The sequence below is a fragment of the Myodes glareolus genome, chromosome 11, assembly GCF_982192425.1.
Source record: "Myodes glareolus chromosome 11, mMyoGla1.1, whole genome shotgun sequence".
Taxonomy (NCBI): Eukaryota; Metazoa; Chordata; class Mammalia; order Rodentia; family Cricetidae; genus Myodes; species Myodes glareolus.
Genome location: NC_142036.1, coordinates 21,790,997 through 21,814,033, shown reverse-complemented (window position 1 = coordinate 21,814,033; position 23,037 = coordinate 21,790,997). Strand labels below are relative to the sequence as shown.

General features: G+C 48.5%; 2 protein-coding genes across 3 annotated transcripts in view; both read left to right on the top strand.

Annotated features, from left to right (window-relative positions):
* Positions 1-23,037, top strand: part of Bdkrb1 (bradykinin receptor B1) — a 43,684-nt gene that overhangs the window by 2,844 nt on the left and 17,803 nt on the right. The window lies entirely within an intron of this gene.
* The window catches only part of Bdkrb2 (bradykinin receptor B2), a 32,142-nt gene that overhangs the window by 2,857 nt on the left and 6,248 nt on the right, over positions 1-23,037 (top strand). Inside the window, exon 2 of one of the 2 annotated variants that reach the window (XM_087911526.1) lies at positions 21,308-21,414. The exons of the other annotated variant lie outside the window; for it this stretch is intronic. Within the exon in view, the coding sequence (XP_087767652.1) occupies positions 21,341-21,414 (74 nt within the window). The 5' untranslated portion in view covers positions 21,308-21,340. The remainder of the gene's footprint in view (positions 1-21,307; positions 21,415-23,037) is intronic. 2 annotated transcript variants of the gene reach the window in all.

The following is a 23,037-nucleotide window of genomic DNA, read 5'->3' as shown; positions in this document are numbered from 1 at the left end:
CGTCCTCTCTTCTCTCCTCTCATCCCCTGAATCCCTCCGTCCCCTACCACGGCCTACAGTAAGTGATTTAGCTCCCTGAGCCTTGGCTGTCTCAGCTATAAACAGTAATTGAATCAGAAACCATCTTAAAACTCAAATTGGAACCCCCCTGAGAGTGTGATGCCTGAAGGGACAGCTCTACTGTCTCACAGCAGTGCCACTGGGAGGCTGGTCACAAGAAGGTGAGGGGAAGACAAATGCTGTAGCACCGCCAAAGCACAGCCCGCGGGCAGTGGCTTCGGCATCAACACTGTGTACTGTCTAGTGCTACTTGAGTGTGAGGTTCCCCACGCACCAAAAATGTTAGCCTGAGAGACACATGTTTGTTGCTGTGGTTTGATTATTATAGGACGCATACAGTCAGTCACTGCAATGTAGTCCATAAAGAAACAACACTTATATCTCAATATTTTTAAAAAATGAGGGTCAGGGATGTGCCTCAGAGCACTTGCCTGGTGTGGGTGAAATCCTGGATTCCTCTTCTAGCGCCTCGAAAACTGAGTAGCTAGTTTTTTGTCAACTTCGTTCAAGCCAGAGTTATCTGGAAGGAGGGAACCAATTAAGAAAATGCGTCCAAAAGACTGGCGTGTAGGTATGCCATTTTGTTAAGGCACTTTTAATTAATTAACAAGAGCATTTTTCTAATTAATAATTGGTGTGGCAGGACCAGCCCACTGTAGTGGTGCCCTCCCTGGCCAAGTGGTCCTGGGTTGTGTAATAAGAAAGCAAACTGAGCAAGCCAGGAGGAGTGAGCAAGCCAGTCAGCAGTTTTCCTCCAGGGTCCCTGTTCCAGTTCTTGCCTCCAAGTTCCTACCTTGAGTTCCTGCCTTGGAACTGTGTTCCTCTACGGACTGTGTTCCAGGATATGTAAGCCAAATAAACCCTTCCCTCCCCAGGCTGCTTTTGGTCATGATCTTTCTCACAGCAACAGAAAGCAAACAAGACAGATTGGTTGCTCAGCTGGTGCATGCAGAAGTGAGGACAGTGGACCTGGGAGTGTCTATGTGTGTCCTTACACATGGACGTGGGCATCTCCCGTGAAAGCCAGGCATCTGAAAAGAGAAGGGATCAGATGCCAAGAGACAGTGTAAAGTTGGAAACCCGGGGATTGTTTTACCTTTTATTAATACCAAATCCATGCACAATAATTACAAGACAGAAGGAGGAATCTGGGTTGTGTCACCAGCTGCTGTAATGATCCCACTGGGGAAAACGCTCTACACTTCAGAGTCGTAACCTCATTCCCAAATGGCCAAGGGGAACTTTAAGCCATAACTCTGCCAGCTCCCACCCACCCAGAAAGAACAAGCATGATCTTCACCTTCAGTTCTTACCTAGTCACATACCCAGAGAAGACCACACCCATAGGGCCAAGCCACCCCAATACAATTTGCTGTCAGATCGAATTCTCACAACATTTTCCCCCTTTTAGTCTAAAATAAAAAGGAAGGTTCTAATTCTAATATAAAACTGTGTACAATAAGAACTATAAATTAGGTTTTGTTCCCAGCACTATGGAGGCAGAGGCAGGTGGATCTCTGTGAGTTCAAGGCCAGCCTGGTCTACCGAGTGAGTTCCAGGACAGGTTCCAAAGTTATCTATAGAGAAACCCTGTCTTGAAAACCCAAACAACAACAACAACAAAGAACCATATCAAGTAAGAACCACATCTTTGATATCCAGACTGTAGGTAAAAGGCAATTTTTATAGAGATTGCTCTAATAGTTGTCCTTTCCTAAAGAGTCTAAGTTTGTACCTAATATGTCCTTAGCTAAGATTCATGAGGATTAAAACTGTAACTATGTAGTCTTCAACCCCATCACAGTCCTGAGAAAAAATAATTACCCAAGTAAGCAGGCAGTTCAGACAAGCGATTTCCAAAATTGCAAGAACAGCCTGGACAGTCACCCAAGATTTCTCTGTGATGTTGGGGCTTCCAACCTTGACTTATAGGCCTAGAATATCTAACAGACCATTTTCAGAAGCAGGAAATTTTGAAGGACTGGCCTACCTTGTCTCAGCAAAGTTTGGCAGTTACTTTTCCTTGTGTCCTGCTTATCTGGATTGGACATCATGTTTACTGTCAGCAGTCAAGGCAAGAGAAGGTTTTTTTCTCAATGTACCAATTTTGCCAAGAAGAAAACAAACTCCATACGGAGAGTCTTCAGTGAACATAATCCTCTCAGGAGTAGAGTGGTGCTGCCGGGAGCAGTCATGTCTTACATCAACAGAATTCTAAGTTATTAAAACATTTAAATTCAATATTCTGTAGGTCTTTGAGTGTTTGAAAATGACCTATCTTTGTGGTATATATCTCTGCACACCTAGAAAACCTAATGAACGTGGCTATAAGTTTGACAAACATGGGTAGCAATTAACCTGCAATTCTTTTAACCAAATAGCTTAAAGACTAAAGCTTCACATTATAAAAATATACAATCTATAAATAAATGTACAGTATAAGGACAATGACCTTGAAACTGTGACAATACATATAAAATATAATATAAAAATTTCTTAACCAGAGGTAGAAATGTATAGTGCAATATGACAAGAATAACCTTAATTTGCATCAATATACAAAACATTCTAAACAGAAGTAGAAACATATAAAATGAGATCCCTGAGTCTAACCTCTATTGTTCCACTCCAACCCTATTACAATTTATTACCAGCTCTCTACAGATGAACATTATCCATAATCCTGAGAAAAACCAAAATCATTCACCCAACCTATTTGGAAAGGGGGTGTCATGTTCTTAGAATTACTTCCTGCTGTCTAGCTGGTGACAGCATCTCTCTAGGACCCTATAAAAACTAAAACAATGGTTAAGTCTTAGGAGGACTAGCTGCATCGTTAGCAGCCAGTCTCTGAGTAACGACTAAAGCTTATCTGAAGCCTTGGCTAGAGTGGCACATGAGGCTGGGCCATCTCAGTCAGCCACCTTGGAACTGTCCTGAGCAGTCTGTAGCCCAAAGTCTATCAGAGTGGTGTTTATTGGCTCAATGGCATCATTATGATCCAGGTACAATCGTTGTTGTGGGGCCCCGTCATCTTTTTGGAGACTTAGAGATGGCTGTTAGGGAAATTTATTGTTCACTGTGGAAAACTTAAAACGTAAACTTAATATCGAAACAGAAAGTTTAAATTTTAAGATAGTATTATACCTAAATAAAGGTTCTAAATAGTCAAAAAAATAAGTATGAGGGGAAATTAATTTGTAACAATAGTCCCTAGCTAGCTCAGTTGATAAAATATACTATTCTTATTCTCAGAGTCATGGGTTCAAGCCCCACATTGGAAGCCAGGGAAACCTGGGGATTGTTTTACCTTTTATTATTATCAAATCCGTGCACAATGATTACAAAACAGAAGGAGGAATCTGTATCGCATCCCCAGCTGCTCCGCCGATCTGCTGGGGACCAGTTCTCCACTGCTGCATCATAATTTCATTCCCAAAGGACCAAGGAAAACTCGAAGCCATAGCTCTGCCAGCTCCTACATCGTTCCAGAGAAAGCGAGTGTGACTAAACTTCAGTCCTTTTCTGGTCACATGCCCAAAAATGAGCATGCCCATAGGGCCAAGCCACCCCAATACAATTTACTGTTGGATTGAATTCCCACAACAGCCTGCTGGACTTCATAGAGGAGAAAGCAGGGCTAGCTCATACCAGGACAGAGATGGAGAGCCACTGTGTTTTCTCTGTTCTCTCTGAAGCTCTCATGGGCACGCAGGTCTCTTTGCAGAAATCTGAATAAAGACTTAAATCTTAGAAGCAAAACAAACAGAAATAGAAACAAGAAGACAAGCTTCCTGTGGCTGACACCTGGAATCCCAGCACTCAGAAAGCTGAGGCAGGAGGATTGCCCCAAGTATGGGGCCATCCTGGGTGACCTTGTGAGTTCTGGACCAGCAGCCTAGGTTTACTTATATCTCAGTAGGTCTAACAAGGTCTGAAAAGGTGGAGTGGGGAAATCACACACCTATGCCTGTATCCAGCATAAGGGCAATGAGGTTGGGGGTGAGGCTTGAGGGTGGCAGAACAAACCAGCCTTGAGTCTTCAGAGTCTGTGTAAGAAAATGTATTTACTGAGAACCTACTATGTGGTGCTTGGCTCTGTGTTGAGCCCTGGAACTGCGGGGGAGGGGGGCGTGAAACTGCTTCTACTAAAAGTAGGCGCGGATGCTTGGGGGTCCTTGAAACAGCCTCTGCTCACACAGACTCAAATCCCAAGCACGGATTTGTTTTCCTGGTGGGGGTGGAGGAGAAACTTCTTCATTAAGTATTCTAGTCAAATAGGAAATTCATTCCATTAAACAATTTAAGAACAGGAATGATATTATAGAAAAGTTATTGTGATTGGTAGAGCCCTCCGATTAAAGTCCAAACTATGGCCCTGAAGTTGGTTGAAGCTTGCCTGTGATGCCTAATAAATGTTTGGAATGGTTGCTCAGAAAAGATAAACAGTTTGTAGCTGCCGGGGACAAAAATCTCATGTTATTTCAACTAAAGCCGAGAGTGGAAAAGTGGTGGCGAGAAGGGGGTGAGGAGGGCGCTAAAGGTCTTCGTCTTGTTCTTCTCATGTGTGGTTGTGTGTTCACCTGCATCGCCCACGTGTGTAGTATGCAGGAGTGTGCTCAGACACCCTCACCATACAAGTACCTGTGAAGAGCAGAAGTCAAACCTTGGGCGTCTTCCTCCAGTACTCTCTCTGTTTTGAGACAGAGTTATCTCTGAACCTGGAACTTGCCAATCCGTACACTGGCTGGCCAGCGAGCCCCAGAGAGCCTCCTGTCTCCACCTCCCCAGCACTCGCATTACAAGGACATACCCCACGTGTGAGTACGTGTGTGTGCACGCGCGCACGCGTGCATGTAAAGGCCAACCCTTTGCTCTTCACCATAGTTTTTTGAGGCAGGTTCTCTCACCGAACCTGAAGTTGTCCATTTCAGCTGGACCAGTTGACCTTCCGCTCTGAAATGACAGATGTGTGCCTTTGTATCCGGCTCTCACGGCTGTTGAGGATCCGAACTCAGGTCTTCATGGATGTGTGACAAGCATTTTACCCACTAAGCCATCTCTGCAGCCTCAATTTTTATCATAGCTGGGAGAGTATCATTATGTCTCTACTATCAATCGACAGATAGGGATTCTCACGTTTGTCAGTGATCTAAAGACAGCCATGGCACCGTGACACACACGGGTTGATGTGCAGAAATCAACTGTGTGTTCTGCCAGAAAACCTCACAGGTGCTGACAGATGTCTTGTGTATGAAGCTCTGACAGGCCATGTCATCAGCGTGTACCATGAAAATTCACATCTAATATAAAATCTACACATCACAAGCCACCTGAAAATTCTAGAAACTACTCCGAAAACTCATTCCAAGAGTTGCGGATATTTGAGAAGTGATCAACTCTATGATAACAGTACTTATCAATCTTATGGGACAAAGTCAAAGTCACATCGGAGGAGAATTCATCCCTTCAGAAGTGTTAGTCACTAAGCCACCAGCGTACAAACAAATTCACTTTAGGAGTAGCTCTAGGTAAGCTGGGCTTTAGTGGCACAGGTTCACAGTCCCAGTCTTCATGAGGCTGAAGCAGGATTACAAGTTCAACATCAACCAGTCTGGACAACGTAGCAGGACATTCCTACCTCAAAATAAAAGCTGGTATTCCTTTCTTATTCTTTTTTTTTATTTAGTAGATTTTAAAAAAAAATACCAATCCAAATTGTTAAAGATTCCCACAGATCAGAGGCCTTTGCCCACAGAAACCAGGGCCTAATGGGAGATTTTGTGTAGGCTTGAAGTTTAAGGCCCGTACCTTATGGAGCAGAGACTAGACTTAAATAGGAAAAGGGCATGGTGTGGGCTGGAAATGGCCAGGTAAATCACCTGATGGGAGTATGTGTAAGTCCTATCCTGGCGCCAGGGGACCCTTGCCCCCCAAACCTGTCTGCTACTCCTTCTGATAAGCCTGTTGGAAGGTGACGTGCTCCCACGTGACAGCTGACAGGATGACAGGATAATCTGCAAAGGGGACACAGTGACTGAAGCAGCATTTGACCCTGACCTGGCTCTGTGTCACCTGGCCTCCCCAGACAGGTACAGGTATGGGTGTAGGAACTGGTAAGGCTACTAGGGTCTCAGGGGAGGGAGAAGAGTGTAGAACCCTGAGCCCATGCTAGGTCCCTCTCCACAGTGAAAAACCCCAGAGTCACCCAGACCTGGGCGCCTTGCCTGTTCTCTCCCTCTGGGCCCTAGAACTTCTCCCCCCCTCAAAGCACTAGACATGCGTTCAGGGCAGAGACAAGCACCAGTCAAGAGACTTTTCTCACAAGTGGCCCAGAGAATTCTTTCCCAGGGTCCCTTTGGGGCCTATGACTAAGAGAATAGAAGTAAAGCCGTCTGGGCCCCTGGCTGCCCAGATCACCCCTTGGATCAGGGAGAAAGGGATGGCATCTGTAAAGTCCGAGTCAAGTAAGGGAGCCAGCACTGGTGAGTGACAGGGAAGAATACGCCAGGTCCCTGCAGCACCCATGCCCTCCACACCAACAGTAAAGCTTCTCGCGGGGCAGGTGAGAGCACAGGCTTGGAAAGCTGAGCACAGCACAGGCAAGAGGCAGGGCTGAGATCTGAATGTCAGATAGCATTACTCCATTCCAGTCTGTGCTCAGTACATGCCCCTGGGGTACCAGATAGCATTACTCCATCATGCCAGTCTGTCCTCAGTACATGCCCCTGGGGTACCAGATAGCATTACTCTATCATGCCAGTCTGTCCTCAGTACATGCCCTTGGGGTACCAGAGTCTGGGTGGCTTAGGGGATGGTGAGGGGAAGTCCCCGCACACGTGGACTATGATGAGTACCAAATCTCCCAATTCCCCAGCAGCTAAGAAAAGAATGGAAACTGACCACCCCACCACCCCACAACACACACACGGGGGGGGGGGGGGGAGTTGTGAGAATCGCCAAAAGGGCAGCATCCCCTCCAGGCTCTGAATGCATTTTTGAAATTGCAAATAGAAAGAGGGTAGGTCAGCATCAGACTGGAAGCTGGGAGTAAGGGCTCACTGGGTGCTTCAGGCTTTCTCTATTCTTTGTAGAGATTCCCAAGCTGCAGGAAGAATAAGGCTGGCCCGGAGGGAATACATTAGACTCCAGTAGAAGAGAGGAATACAGGAGAGAGATGGGCTGTGGTTCTGGACTCATCCGGTTTCTGCCACTCTTACAAAGTACCTGAGGCAGGTAACTTTGCAAATAAAGGGGGGTTATCACCAGGTGTAGTGGGACATCTGGAATCCCAGCATTAGGGAGGTCAATCCCAGCATTAGGAGGCAGGAAAGAGAGAGAGATGGTCAAGGGGGGAAACAGGAGAGAAAAAGAGTTTTCTTTAGCTCACATATAGTTTGTGTTGCTTAAAGTTGACCCTTGAAGCCCCTCCCCTTGTCTATCACATTATGGAGAATGACAAGAGTAGATGTCTCCAGGGATTTAAAAGCCTTCCTGCCAGGTCCTACCTCTTAAAGGTTCCTCGCCACCTCCCACCATCTCCCACCACCTCCCACCACTGTCACCTTGGGGACCAAGTCTCCAACATTGGAACCCTTGGGGGACAGACTCAGACCACATCCATCACGGCAGTTGAGGGATGGTCTTCCATGAATGAAGGTGATGGGGAGGCATGCTCCGTGGGGTGTGCTCCAAGGGCTCACTGTCGTGAAAATGCCACTCCAAGATGTCACGGTCCATGAGAACACAGTGGAAGGACCTCCATCTCCTGGGGTTTTGTTGGGCTGTCATGGCAGAATCAAAGAAGTAGGTTGGACTATGTTATCAAAGCAGGCCTTTGTGGTATGGTAGGGAGCTTGAGAGTCCTAGAGTTGTATCTGAGGACCCTCCCAGGTTAGCAGAACATGGCCCCTCCCAGGTTAGCAGAGCCTACTGATTCACCTACGCAGAATGGTAGTTAAGCAACGAGAGAATCAAGGGAGAAACAATTTACATTTCACGTTAAACAAAAACACAACTGTGAGCTAATTTGCCAGCTCCTACTACATAAGCAAGGCCTGGTCAGTTGTCTTTTTTATACAAACTAACCATAATTCACTCTCTATTTTGTTTTTTTAAAAGGAGAAAACGAACGGCTTGTTATTGCAAAAGTGCTAGGTGCGTGTGTGGTCGGGGTGCACTGGCCTGTGTGGGCCTGTGTGGAAGTCAGAAGTCAATGTCAGTGTCTTCCTTTATCGTCCCCCACTTTGTTTCTGAGACAGACTCCTTTACTGAATCTGTAACCCAACCTTTAGCTAGACTGAGCGACCAGCATGCTCCCCTGGGAGCCGCCTTTCTCTGCCCTTCCCCAGCACTGAAGTTACAGGCATACGGTGCTGTACCCGGCTTTATTGTGGCTGCTAAAGACCTGAGGCCTCTCCCCAGCCCCATAGGTGCTCTTCATTTTAAAAGCAAACTTAGGGCCCTCTACAAAGAATTAAGAAAGTACCAAAGCAAACGGCAATCTGGAGGCTAAAGACATCCGTGCCAGTAGTGCACCCTCCAGAACATATAACCTGTGTTGTGGATATAATCCGTGCCCAGAATTTTACAATGCTGGCAAGACTTCAGAGGTGGCATCTCACTTTGGCAAGCCCTGAGAAGCATCCTCGGGCAGTTCATTGCACATGCGTAGAATACCACCTAGCCAGCGTCAGGCTGTCCCTAAGGCCCTCTCTTAAATGAGAATGAGCATGTCTCTGCATGAAGCACTTCCTGCCCTTTGATTCTTTGTAGAAACAGCACACAAAAATGAAAGGGCCTATTTTTTGTTATTTTAAATGTTTGCAATTTGTTCGCTAAATTATGTCCCAGTTGAATTTTCTGGAGGCAAGGTTGGAAGCCATTGTTCTACCCTCTCCTCTTGCCTCATCTCTATTCAGAAAAAACATCAAAGATGCCACCTATTACTGCCTTCTTTGGTCTGTGACATGCCACATGAAGACCAGGCTATTTTTTTTTTTGGTTTTTTTTTTGTTTTTTCTTTTAGTAATTTTATTAAATTATAAAAAGTTTCCATTTACGCCCCTCCTCCCAACGCCCTCCCACTCCCCCCCCTCCCTCTCCTCCTCCCTCTTTGTCCCCAAGGGAAGTCAGGGTCTCCTGCCCTGTGGGAAGTCCAAGTTCCTCCCCCCTCACTCCAGGTCCAGGAAGGTGAGCATCCAAACAGACTGGATCCCAAAAATCCAGTATATGCAGAGGAAACCTGACACTCAGACCAGGCTATTTTTACATTGTCTTGGTTCCGAAGGTCTCTGCAGGGGTGGGCAATCAGGAGTGGATCCTTGCAGATGGGCAGCTGGTGCCTCAGTAGGAACAAACTCCCATTAATGGCAATCCAGAAAACGGATTGAGCCCCTGCTAACAGCCTGCTCCATTCGCCCATAAGGTCCAGAGTACTTAGAGATCCATCATTAAGTAGAGAAACAAAACTGTGATCCAGCTTTCCCAGGGCAGGCTTTGGAGTAGGGATGGGTCCCAGCAGGTCAAATCGGCAATGAACTGGGCAGGGAATCTGGGAGGGTTTATTTCTGGCCCCAGAATGTGAAGTACTGGAGAAGTCAGCAAGCCAATGCGTGTCAGAGGCGCTACTCAATCCCAGCTCAGACCTGGGAATTTTTCCATCCATGTTGTGGCACTGTGTTGGCACACATGCAGGGTCAGGTCCTGGCTGAGGTTTCCCAGCCCTGAGGCAGGTCACAGGTTCCCTCCAAGTCCCCTCCAACTAGCTAAAGCTACAAACCAGGCTTGCCTGCTGTAGGCTGGGGATGGGATGTTTAAGTAACAGATGTTGGTGACAAGAAGGTAGCCTGCTGGGTAGGTGGCTCAGATGGTAAAGTGCTATAGGAAATCCTCCAGCCAGTAGCCTTTAAGCTACCTGCCCACTTGGGCGTGACCTCTTAATACTATAAATGCCCATGTAAAGCACACAATCCCTCTCTCTTCCGGCTAGTGGATAAAGTTCCTGTTTCCCATTCATGCAGAGGACTGTGATCTGTGAGTCTATCCCTAAATAAATAACCCTTTATTATACTCCATTCTGAGCTAGTGTGGGATTTCTTTTTAGCATCCATCTTCAGTAAAGTACTTGCTACTCAATCATAGGGCCCTGATTTCGATCCCCAGAACTTACTTTAATAAAATCCAGGTGTCAGCTAGAGAGGTGGCTCGTTGATTAAAAGCCCTGACTACTCCTCCAGAGCACATGGATTCCATTCCCAACACCCACATGGAGGCTAACAACAACTCGTAACTCCAAGTCCGGGGATTTGATGCTCTCTTCTGGCCTCCATGGGCTCTGCATGTACATGGTGGTACACAGATGTACATGGAGGCCAAACACCCACGCAAATAAATAACTAAAAGTCTAAAAAAAAAAGCTCCATGTGTGGTGGGGTTCACTTGGCATCCAGACCTGGGGAAGTAGGGACAGGTGGGTCCCTGGCGCTAGCTGGCTAGCCTGCTAGGATTAAAGATCAGTGGGGGACCGTCCCAAAAAGAAGGAAAACAACTGGTTATCCTCTGGTCTATACACACACAGAGAGAGAGATAGAGAGAGAGAGACAGAGACAGAGACAGAGACAGAGAGACAGAGACAGAGAAAGAGAGACAGAGAGAGACAGACAGAGACAGAGAGCACATAATTATAAGGATAGAATTATGGTTATGAAGTAGCAAGTAAAATAATTTTATGGTTGGGGGTCACTACAACATGAGGAACTGTACTAAAGGGTTACAAGCAGCATTAGGAAGGTTGAGAACCCCCGACATAAGAGAACATTTTGAGAAATGGGGCACACTTAATGAGGGAGCTCCAATCAAAACATTCCAGGGGCTATGGTTGTGACCTACACTTGCCTGGAAGTAGGGGGATGCTGCCGTGTGTGCTCAGTCATACAAGACTGGTGGGCATGTGGCAGAACCAAGGGAGCCATTTCTAGGAAGGATTCTGGAAAGCCCGGTGCCCATTTAATAGTGAAGAGAATTCTTGGTGGTGGTTGTATTAGTCATGGTTCTGGAGAGTAACGGAAATTACAGAATGAATATGTATACAAAGGGGGTTTTATTAGAATGACTTACAGACTATAGTCCAGCGAATCCAGCCATGGCTGCCTGTGGACAGAAAGTCCAAGAACCCTGCAGCTTCTCAGTGCACGAGGCTGGATTTCTTGGCTGGCCTTCAGTGTTGTGCTGGAATACTGAAGAAGCAGGCTCTAAAGCTGGTGAAGGGATGGATGTGGTAGCAAGGCGAGGGCAAGCAGGGAAAGGGCAAAGCTTCCTTCTTCCTTGTCCTTGTATAGGTTTCCAGCAGAAAGCGTGGCCCAGATAATACTTCCCTCCTCAAGGTCCAGATTAAGGTGTGTGTTTTCTTACTTCACGTTAGACAGAAACCCCTCACTGTTGTGCCCTCCATATTGGATTGTAGTCTGTTCCAGATGTAGTCAAGTGGACAGCCAAGAACAGCCATCATAACCAGGTGGTGGTGGCACATGCCTTTGATCCCAGCCCTTGGGAAGCAGAGGTAGGATCTCTGTGCGTTCGAGGCCAGCCTGGGCAGCTAAGGCTGTTACACAGAGAAACCCTGTCTCAGAAAAAAAGAAAAAGAAAAGATAAGAACAGCCATCAGAATGGTATTAAAGGAGATGCAGAAGATCAGAATCTGAGAAACTACTTTGAAAACTATGACAAGACTGAAACCATAGTAGTTATGGAAGCTAGGCAGAGTGGAAAAGGGAGGACTGACTCGCTTTTGTAACTGTGGAGATCATGACACCGTCGATAAAACCGTTGTCAGTGGGCATACCTGTGAAGTGAGACGGGCCCTTGCTTTTCTTTCTTTCTTTTTGGTCATGGTGGAAACTTCGGTGGGAAAGGAAGCTCTGGTGGTGGAGGCGGTGGCAGTAGAGGTAGTTGTGGAGGTGGGGACGGTGGCTATAATGGATCTGGAGGTGACGGTGGCAACTCTGGTGTGGTCATGGTTACAGGCGTAGCGGAGGTTATGGTGGCAGTGGTCCAGGATATGGAAGCCAAGGTGGTGGATATGGGGGTGAAGGAAGAGACTATGGAGGCTACAAAGAAGGAGATGTGGGTAGAGGTGACTGCGATGTGGGAAATTATAGCAGGCAGCAACAATCAAAGACGCTCAGGCGGTGCCTAAGGTGGTGGCTACGGATCTGTGGTGGATGCAGTAACAGAAGGCTTTGAAAACAACAGGAAAGGTCACAGCTCTTAGCGGGACAGCGAGGTGTTTCCAGGAGAGCTGCAGGTTACTCTGCACAGTAGACCCAGGAGGAACTGTCTGCCACTGAAGGGGTGACAATCCACTGTCACAAACGTCACTGCAGCCTAAACAGGACTCCCTTCTCGGGCTGTCATAGCCACAGTTGGCAAAGGCGCAGCCACTGATTCATGCAATACAGTGTCAATCAGATGTGCATTCCTGAGGTCTTTTGTCTCTTGTGGCCGTTTCTTTTTCTTTTCCTTACATCAGGTATATTGCCTTGTAAATTGTGGAACCAGGAATAAAAAAAATTAAGGAATTTTTAGCTTTTTTTTTTTCCAAGAAAGGGTACATTTCCTTCTATTTGCAGAGTGATTGTAAGACATCTCAGTAGCAGGCCCAGACTGAGATAGGAACGAGTCAATGATAGCTGCTCAGGATTTGCATACTATAGGAGAGGCGGGGCTCTCTATACTTCTGCAAAGAAGAGGAACTGGCTGTGAGCCGGAAACCGTTGAAGCGTAGGGTCAGTCGCACTGTGTCCTGTCTGGTCTGTCTATTATATATCAGTTCAAAGTTTCCACAACCTGGGTTCCAGCCCATTCTTCCTGGGTTTAAACCTCTACTCTTCTCTGCTAGCTATGCCTCAGTTTACCCATCTGTAAAACAGGGCTGACAGGAATCATGCTTACATGCAGAGGCTCATGTGTCATGTGCTTGGAAACATGGAAAGAAAATATACAACCATCCCTGGCCTTGGGTTACATTTTTACCAGAACTTACAGCGTCCTGTTCAAAGAAGTAAGCTTATCTTACCAAGAAGTGGAGTCATTTGCCCCAGGTTGTCCCGACAGCATCAAGACACACCTAACTGTGTTGCTCCACAGCCCGGAGCCTGATGAGAAACAGCTTCCAGGACTGGGTTTTCCCAGTCTTCTCTTCATCTCTCTGGACCCCCGGCTCTGCAGCACTCAGAATCCGGCTCCCCTCCCACACCTTCCTGGAAAAACTGGCCAAGCCCAGAGCGCTGGAATTCTGAAGGGTGACTCCCTCTTTTGAGGGGCTCCTCTTCCAGCAGACAGAGGTCATGTGACTAAGGGGATATTCCGTCTTTGGCAGGACTTTGAACATGTCTGATTGGGTCCTCGGAGGGTGGGGAGAACCAGACAGGGAGCCAGGGAGCCAGCATCTCTGTGCCATGCCCAGTGAAGGGAACTGACTAAGATGGACTCAGTCCACCTTTGGGTGCCAGTGAGAAAGAAGATGTGCTTCTGAAATTCAGTGAGCAGATCCCATGACTTCTACCTGCGTGTTTCTCGAACCGAGAGCTCACTGCTACCTCTCCCCCATCCCCGGGACATCTCCAGAGTCACCTATAACCTGTGTCACCTACTAAGGAAAAGAAGGCCCACAGTCACCAGACATTTACCCCGAGACACACCTGGTCTCCAGGACTTAACACTAGGCCAACCTCCTCCAGTGTCTGACTCCAGACAGACAAGGATTGTCTGCTGGCGGAGAAATCATGGAAGGTTTCTCAAAGGAGATGACCCTCAGATGAGACTTCTGAAAGGTGGCACAAGGCTGTTGCTAGGTGTCTTAATCCTTTTTGTCCTGCCCACTGTGTCTTCATCACAGACTCTTACCTTAAGTATGGCAAACACAACAAGAACAGACATTTGGATGAAAGAAGGCTACCCCCAAAAAGTCAAAGCACTAAGCCCCTTCATAGCCAAAGGCACATCCTGGAGAAGCTCTTGACCCTGGATATTATAGTATATATACAAGAAGGGACAAAACTTCAGCTCCTCCTGTCCCAAACTCACTGGGATCTTCCCCTCCTGTTTACCCAAACTAGTTCATGACATGGGATTGTTTTGTCTGCAGCTGGCTCAGGTTCTCAGCTCAGTCTGACTTCTTCCCGCTTGTTTGGAAACCTAGCTGGGTGGCAAGCTGGTCCTAGCACACACTTGGCAGCGGTGAAAAAGCTCAGGTAGTGGTCACTCTGGAAGAAGCCGGGGTGGGGTGGGGGTGTCATCCTCTGTCAAGGGCTCTGGACTACGAATGTTATCACAGGCCCTCCCTGGGGGTGGCTGGGGAAGCTGTAGTCACGGTTGCCCTTCAGGGCCCGCGTGCTCCTTACCTTGTCTGCCACCCAAGGGAATTGTGTTGCAGGAACTTGTGTTCCTGTCTGGACGTGCATGCAGCCTTCCTCTCTAATGTGGTTTTTGGTTTTGTTCTCTGGAAAAGATTTATATCTCCTGTTACCGTGATTATTTCCATGCTCAGGACAGGAAACCTGGGCCGTCCAGGGGCGTGGGAAGACTATGTCTGTACCCATTACCTTCTCCAAAGGCATGTGCTCCTAACATCCCATGCGTGTCCACCACAGTATGGGGTGAGGCGGGCACTAACTCTGGTTTTAACACTGGGCACACACATCTTGGCCTTCCACCTCAGTATGGGGCAGCCATGAGACAATAAAAAGAATGAGGGGGCTGGGATTTCGAGGTCTCAGATTCAAGGTGAAGCTCAGCTGACTGGGTGCCTCCTGGGAGAATACTTTCTGCCTCTGGGCCTCAAGGTCTCTTCCGAAATGCCTCTTGGGAACCCTTCCCGCTCAGATACTTCGGGACTTCATCAAGCTTGGGCCTTCAATTGCCAGGACAACACCAGAAAGAACGTTCTCAGAGGGGCTGTACCCTGGCCCAGTCCCAGAGCGCCCCCTCTGGCTGCTCCAGTTTAGACAGGTAGTCTTGGTTCCAGTTCCAGGCTGAAGTGTCCAGGTCAGTGGGGGAAGCGAGGGGGTTCCATTTCCTCTCCTGATAAAAAGAAGGTACAGGGAAACCCAAGCATTTTCTCCTTTGGCGCAGGGCTCATACCTCTAATAAAGCTGTTTGCTGAACCTGCTGTTAGCAGGAAGAAAATACCGTCTGCTTGGAGCAGTTAAAGTGTATCTTGCAATTGTTAGCAGTCCCACAACCTCCCTAAGGGGCTGACATTAGTATCCCGGCCTAGCAGCTACAGAAACTGAGGCTGCTTATCCAACATTAGCTAGTGAGTGTTGGAGCTGGCCTTGGGTTGGCTGTGCGTCTCAGTGATGAAGTCCCTGGGACAGCTCTGGGTACCTGGCCCTGTTCAGTCACATTCCTGAGCACACACGACAGTGACAGAGAAGGTCATAATAAAACCGGGCATTCTCTCAGAGCACATCTAGTTAGTGCTCAGCCTTCATTGGAACATGCATGCATACACACACACACACACACACACACATACACACATACAATGTACATATATACACAACAATGTATACGTATACACACTATGTACACATTTACACAACACTGTTTATACACACATACACACACTACACTTATACTCACTGTACACGTATATAATGTACAGGCACGCGCACACACACAGTGGCCACTCTTATTGACTTTCTTGTCAAACTCTGCTCAAGCCCCATTTAAAAAATAGGTGGCAAGACAGAGACAAGGACAAGAACCTTGGCTTGTTCTGGGTCAAGAACCCCTCATTATCAAGTTCTCAGAGTGGTGAGACATCATGAGGGACAGGGTGGGGACATCTATTCTTTCCTGCACTGAAGGTCCCCCGAAGTCCCCATCAGAGCCTGAGGCTTAGCAGACAGAGGGGCAGAGAGGCCCTGGACACATCAGATCATCTCTGTGGAGAAACAAGGTACAGCTTCCCCGGTAGACAGATAGGCTGCGGGCTCACCCATCTCCCCACTCTTCCTTGGGAAGTGACCTGCACTAGGAGGCCAGGTGGGAGCTTCTCTAGGGCTAGAGGAAGGTTCAGTTTTCAGACTTGCTCAAACCTGGGTTTGAGGCCTGCCCCTGATGGGGTGTGAGTTTGGGCTACCGTGGCTTCTGTGCCTCTGCGTATTTGTCGGGGAAAGGGTGTCTCAGCCTCCAGCGGTGTGAGGATATAATGGAGATTCACAGTTGTTGACTTTGCCTCTGTTCTGCAAAGATAGTTGCTTCTGAGCCAAGGAAAAGTGCATCACCTGCCCACTGTCTGTCAACTAGCCGACACTGACAGAGTACCTGCCGTGGGTCAGGCGCTTGGCAGAAGAAGCAAGAGGAACCACACAGCAATTAGAATAAACGGCTAAGGCAGGAGGGAGAGACCGCACTACTCAAACATTCTTATGTTGGAGTCTTGGACCTGGACTGAAGCTGCCAGCCGTGATTGCGTTTCTTCATCTCCTGTAAAACCGGGATCTCCTCTAACTATCCTCCTTCTTGTGAAACAGGTCTACTCAGAGGATCCGAGGCCAGGCTTACTCAACCCTTCAACACATTTCAAGGCATCACTATGAGACCTGTGGATTAAGTAGGATGGGGGCAAACCCTGGCGAGGGCTGACAGTGTAGATGGGATTTTCATTTCAAGGGGCAAGAGTGCTGGGACTGCATTGCAAATCTATTGAAACTGTGAAGTTCTGTGTAGGGAAAGAAAACGACACTCTAAATGGATTCACCTAGCCACAGTGAGCAAGAAAAGACAAAGAATTGCAACAGCCCTCTGAGGTATGCGGCAAGCGCTGTGGCAAGTTCACCTTGTCCCACCCTCACCTCACCCCCTCCCTGCAGCAAGGGGTTCTGCTTCCCAAGACTCCCTCTGTCCATTAGTAATATTTCCAGAACATTCCAAAAGCAGAAAATGGCCAGACGCTGGAAGGGCCCACATGCTCAAGTCTAGTGTTGGATCTAGTCTTCTGAGCTGACTCTAGGAGCTCTGAAAATGGAAAGCCCACTTTCTATCCCCCACCCCCACCCCTGCAGGCAGCTCCCCACTGTCCACCCTCATCCTCAGCCCTGAAGGCAACTGCTACCTTCTTCCTTTAAGGGAAAGGGTTCCCTGGGAGACTATGCTCAGGGCTGCACTTTGCTACTGTGGCTGATGCAGGCTATGAGGTACCCACTCTCCCCAGTCCCATCTGTGCCTTGGCTGAAGGTTTACCTAGGGGTGGTCTATAAACAGAATCCTGACATGCAAAGCAGGCATTAGGGGAAATTCATATCCTGGGAGGGGGCAGGAAAGGGACTCAGGTGACCCGACTCTTCCCGGATCTGGCCTGGGTGGTGTAGGGGAGGGGAGAGTTGCTTACTGGCTGCTGACGTTAAAGAGGTCGACATGGCAGGCAGGCAGTGGGCAGGGCAAAGAGACAGACACCTGCCCTGAGAATAAACAGATGGAGGGGATCACACGGGTACAGTTTGCACACAGACAGTGATGTGCATGGGTACACATGCACACACCTGTGCACAAACAGTTTTTTGTTGAGATGCTGAAGTATATATGCCCCACGGAACACAGACAGAACACAGTCTCAAAGGTTCCCTGAGATCAACAGGCTAGGTGTCTCCTTCCGAACCTGTGAAATCAGTGTCCATCCTGATATAAAATCAGGGTCAAAAACCTGAGTTGTGAGCAGGAGAGGTAGGTGGAAGGGCCCCGCCCTAAATACACACACACACACACACACACACACACACACACCCTGAATACACACACGTACACACACACACACATTGAATAGAAACGCACCACACATGTGTGTGTGCACACACGCGCACACACACATACTGAATACACACTCACACACACACACCCTGAATACACACGCACACAGAGACACACAGACATACACACACAGACACACACGCACGCACGCACACACGTGCACGTGCAACTGAAGCATGGCGCCCCCTAGTGGTACTGGGAAGGCAGACCACTGGACGAAAGCTGGCACTTGCCCGGCACTGACTCATCCCTCCCTCACAGTGATTGAAGGGAGGGGCTCTGGGGCAAACTTCCATGATACAGCTGAGAAAAATAACAGCCCTGTGGGGGATTTCTGTCTGTGTTGGTCAGGGTTCTCTAGAAGAACAGAACAGACAGAGTGAACATATATTTAAAAAGCATTTATTAGTTTGCTTACACATAGTATGGTCTGATAGTCCAACAATGGCTGTCTTCATTCTGGAGAATGAAGAACCCGGCTCCTCAGTCTACAAGGCCAGTGCCCCAGTGTCTCAGTCTGGGGCTAGAGTCCTGGAGGATTCCCAGGGAACCTCGGCTCTTCAGTCCATGACAGACACCCACAAAAGCTGGGCAGTGCCATCAGCGACAGCATGCCACAGCAGCAGAACAGACGAACTGGCCAACGAGACTGACTGAAGCAAACAGATGAAAGGGAAGTTTTCTTCTTCCACCTCCTTTATCTGGGCTGCCTCCAGAAGACACTACCCACACTGGGTATGCAAGAGAACTGGAATGTTGGGAACCCCCGCCCCCAGCATCTGTAGGAGTCAACCAACATCTGGGAGTGGGCAGGGCCCTCCTCCTGCTCCCCTGCACATACACACCCCACACACACACACACACACACACACAGCACAGCACACCACTGTCATGAACACAGACTTCCCAACCTGATTCTTTTGTAAACATTCTCCTTGTACCTGAATTCGCTGTCTCAAACTGTGCCCCAAACCCCAGGAGGATTGAGAAGGTACATTCAGGATGGGTGACATGAGAGGTTGACCAAACAGTCCACACACAGAGGTGTGGAAAGCATGTAGGCTCAGGTTGGGGGCCGGTACCTGGCTGCCTTGGGCTTGCACGGCCCATACTCCCTGTCCTTCCCCCGTAGACAGTGGTGCTGTGGGTGAAAGTTGGGGACTCTGGACCCTAGGGCCTCCAGAGTAGGGAGCTGGAGTACCAGTGCTGCATCTTCACTCCCTCCATCTCCTGATTGTGCCCCTGGCTAGACCCACAAGGCAGCCAGATGGCAGGGCCCAAGGAGTGGTCTGAAGAGGACTGCTAAGCCTAAGGCAGTAGAAAACGGGAGGTGGTCTGGAGTAGGATCCAATGGAACCCACACTGGAGTACCAGCCCAGGAGCATCCAGATATACAGACACCTTGAGGTGCCAAGTCCCCTGGGCAGTAAAGCATCTGGTGACCACATGTGGGCAAAGAGAGGAGACACACTTTGCTTTTATCTTAAAAACAGAGTCTGTCTGGGTCACATTGTCCAGATACTTATGGTAAAGTCACTGAGGGCACTGAACTCGTCTCCGGGGCCACCGAGTCCAAGGTCCCAACATCTCCAGGGACAGTCACTATCCAGATGAACTTCACCTGGCCGCAGCATCTCCAGCCCCCAGACAGAAGAGGCCTCTCTGCCCTTCTCCTGGATAGCCAACCTGAGACTAACAGACCCCTCAATAATTCTTAACATAGCCTTAAAACTAGTTCTTCAAACACACACAGACTCGGACACAGTTGGATTTTGCCTCTAGAGGCCTGGAAGGGTCTCTCTGAAAGGCTGGCTATGGGGTATTTCTTCTCTTTCCCAATCTCCACTCCTTGGAGAAGCAGACTTAGTTCTTGCGTGTTTCTAATCCTGGCCTTGGCTTTAGAAGTTTCCAGTAAGACTCTTCCAGCATCATCTGGGTGCCTTACGATACTCTCCCCCCACAACTGTCTGCGTTAGTCCTGTCTGCCATTGCCGAGCTGGGAGACTGGCTTCTGAAACTAGATGCCTATGCTGTGTCCAGAATCTTCTTGCTTAGGAGTGTCTGACTGCCGAGTGGGACATATCTGGGGTACACCCATACACATGCAAGCATGCATTCAAATAAATGCATGCACCCCAGCTTCCTTCATACCTCCCAGGCAGGACTGCCATGTCCCATGGAGTCCTGGACCGAGTGGGAAGGCCTGATGGGATAAAATATCTGACAGAAGTGGAACTAAGTGAAGCAAAGTTCTGTTTAGACTCAGTCTCTGAGTGGGGTTCAGTCTTCGATGGCAGGGAAGTTCTGTTTGGACTCAGTCTCCGAGTGGGGTTCAGTCTACGATGGCAGGGAAGCATGGCAGTGAGAGCATGTGACTAGTCTCCTCACTCTGTCAGAGACAGGAAGCAGAGGGTGACTCAGAACCAGGGGTTCTCATACCCTTCAAGAGACCCGCCCCTAGTGACCCATCTCTGCCAGACAATCCCCACCCCCAAAGGTTTCATGGCATACCAAAAAAGCTCCATCCCTTGGACCAAGTGCGCAAAACAAACCTGTGGGGACAGTTCAGACTGAAGGTGCAATGTTGTCTTTTAAAGGCACCAAGCTCCTTACACGAGACCTCTGGGTGAAGTGAGATTCCATGCTATATGTTGTAAATATGTTTTATTACCATTTGGCCTATGGCAGGGCAGAATAAAGCCAGGTGGGAAATCCAAACAGAGAGATAGAGAGAGAGTAGGTGGAGTCAGGAAGATGCCATGTAGCTGCTGAAGGAGAAAGACACCAGAATCTTACAGCCTTGTGGCAACACGCAAATCAATAGAAATGGATTAATTACGATGCAAGAGCTAGCTAGAAATACATCTGAGCCAACGACCAAGCTGTATTGTAATTGATATAGTTTTGTGTGATTATTCAGGCCTGGGTGGCCAGGAAATGAATGCACAGTCTCTGTCTGCATCTGGGGACGCAGTCAAACCATTGTCTTTGTATTTGATGCTAGTCAGCAAGTTTTTGTGACCAGTTGAGTAGCATCTCCCACATCTCCACAGCCTGGAAGCTTCCTGAATGTAGACACTACAGCCGCACTCACCATGTGTGCCTGCACTTAGCGTGGCCTTAGCATTTGTATGTCCAGAAAAGACCCTAGACTCCATCTTGCATCCTCATGGATGACGTGAGGTGTTTTTTTTTCCTTCCAATTAATTGGGTTTTTTTTTAATGTGTGCATCTATGTCTCTTAGAAGCCAAAAGAAGATGTGAGATCCCCTGGAACTGGAGTTACAGATGGTTGTGAACTACCATGTAGGTGCGGGGAATTTAACCCAGGTCTGGAAGAGCAGTCAGCGCTCATAACACTTGAGCGATCTTTCCAGCCCAGAAATGTATGTTTTGGTCATCACGACTGATGAGGTCTTCTCTGCTTCCCCAGGAAGAGCCTCACCTCTCTGCATCCTAAATACAAATGTACCCTCCTTGGAAGCGGCCCATGCCCCTGTCTATGCATGAGGACCCCATGTACACCACAGCCTCTTTGGGGTGAGTCAAGAGACTTTCAACCGACTGTCAGTCGCTCTAGGACTCCGGGTGGGGGGAGGGCTGCAACCTGGCCTGGATCATGGTAGAAGGGATGCTTCATGTTAGGCCTGAAGATCAAAGCTTCAATCTTCATCCCCATGGACTTGTCAGGAGCAGCAGGAGTGGGTGTTTGTGGGACTGGGGTGGGGGTGGGGGCACAAGGACACATCACCACACGTGAGCTACCCAAAAAATAAACTTGGGGGAAGAAAAGGTAAAAGAATCAAACTGTGGCCAGGAGGAGGTGCCACACACCTTTAATCCCAGCACTTGTGAGGCATCGGCAGGTGAATCTCTGTGAGTATGAGGCCAGCCTGGTCTACAAAGTGAGTTCCAGGACAGCCAGAGCTGTTCCCTGTCAAAAAAAAACAAAAAACAAAAAACAAAAACCTTTGGCATCAGTATCCAACAAATCAGAGAAATCCAAGTTGGGAAGGCAGGGTCATTGTGGAATTATTGTGGAATTGACGTCTGCTGGAAGCCAGAACACTAAGGGAAGCTTTGGGAAAACTGAGCCAGGGCCAGGAGACAGGTCTCCATCTTGATGGACCAGTGTGGGCAGAACAGCAGAGGTTCCAAGCCTGCCCATCCTATGGCAGCTGCGGCAGAGATGTCCACCCCAGCAGGGCACTGAGAATGTCCCAACAGTTCGCAATACTCACTGACCAGGCAGCTCCTGACACTCCCGGGTTTCCTCCGAGTACTGGCCCACAACATGAATACTGAATGGCTGAGATGGTATGTTTGAGTCTCTAGTGGGTGAACAGCTCCCCCAAGCTGCTGCTAAGAACATGGGCCCTCCATGTCCACAGAAATAGGGCTCAGGGCTGGAATGAGGACACCCGGAAGATTCCCAAAGAAGCTGCCCATTCCATAGGTCAGAATGCAGGACAGCCTGTGGGTGGTGGCTTCTCTCTGTGATGCCTGGGCTCAGCTGGCAGAGGCCGAGCCATGGGAGCAGAAAGAGCACACACAGGCTGCACTGGGGTGGACAACTCCACTTGCAAGGTGCTTCCAAGTGTCCACGCCCTAGGGTGTCTGGCTTCCCACGGCCCGCACTCTGTAAGGCCAGGAAGGAAGGTGGGGCAATGTAGTTGATGACCTCACCTTGGAGCTCACATGTCATCACTACCCCTGGAGGTCAGCAGCCAGTCATTAAGTCCAGCCACATCCATGGAAAAAAGAATGAGACTCTACCTCCCAGAGGGAGCTATATCAGAGTTTTTTTTGTTTTGTTTTGTTTTTGTTTTTGTTTTGTTTTTTTTTTTTTTGTAGCAAAGCCTCTTTCCTGAACCTTCCATACGTCTTCCCCATTAGGCCCTCCATGACATCCTCAGGGCAACAGTGGAGACCTTGTTCACACGCACCTCTTTTCCGTCTGGGACCACCCTCCAAACTTTAACCTCATGACCCCAAACAGATGAGAAGGGTCACTGGTCTAGCCTTGGCTGCTTTGCACTCCCCCATCCTCAGGACTTTTAAACTCGTCTGGGACCAGCTCCAGGACTCCGGATGCTGGTGATGGAAGTAATGGTGGTTGTGATAATGGCGGTGATGATGATGCTGGGGAGGAAGGTGGAATGC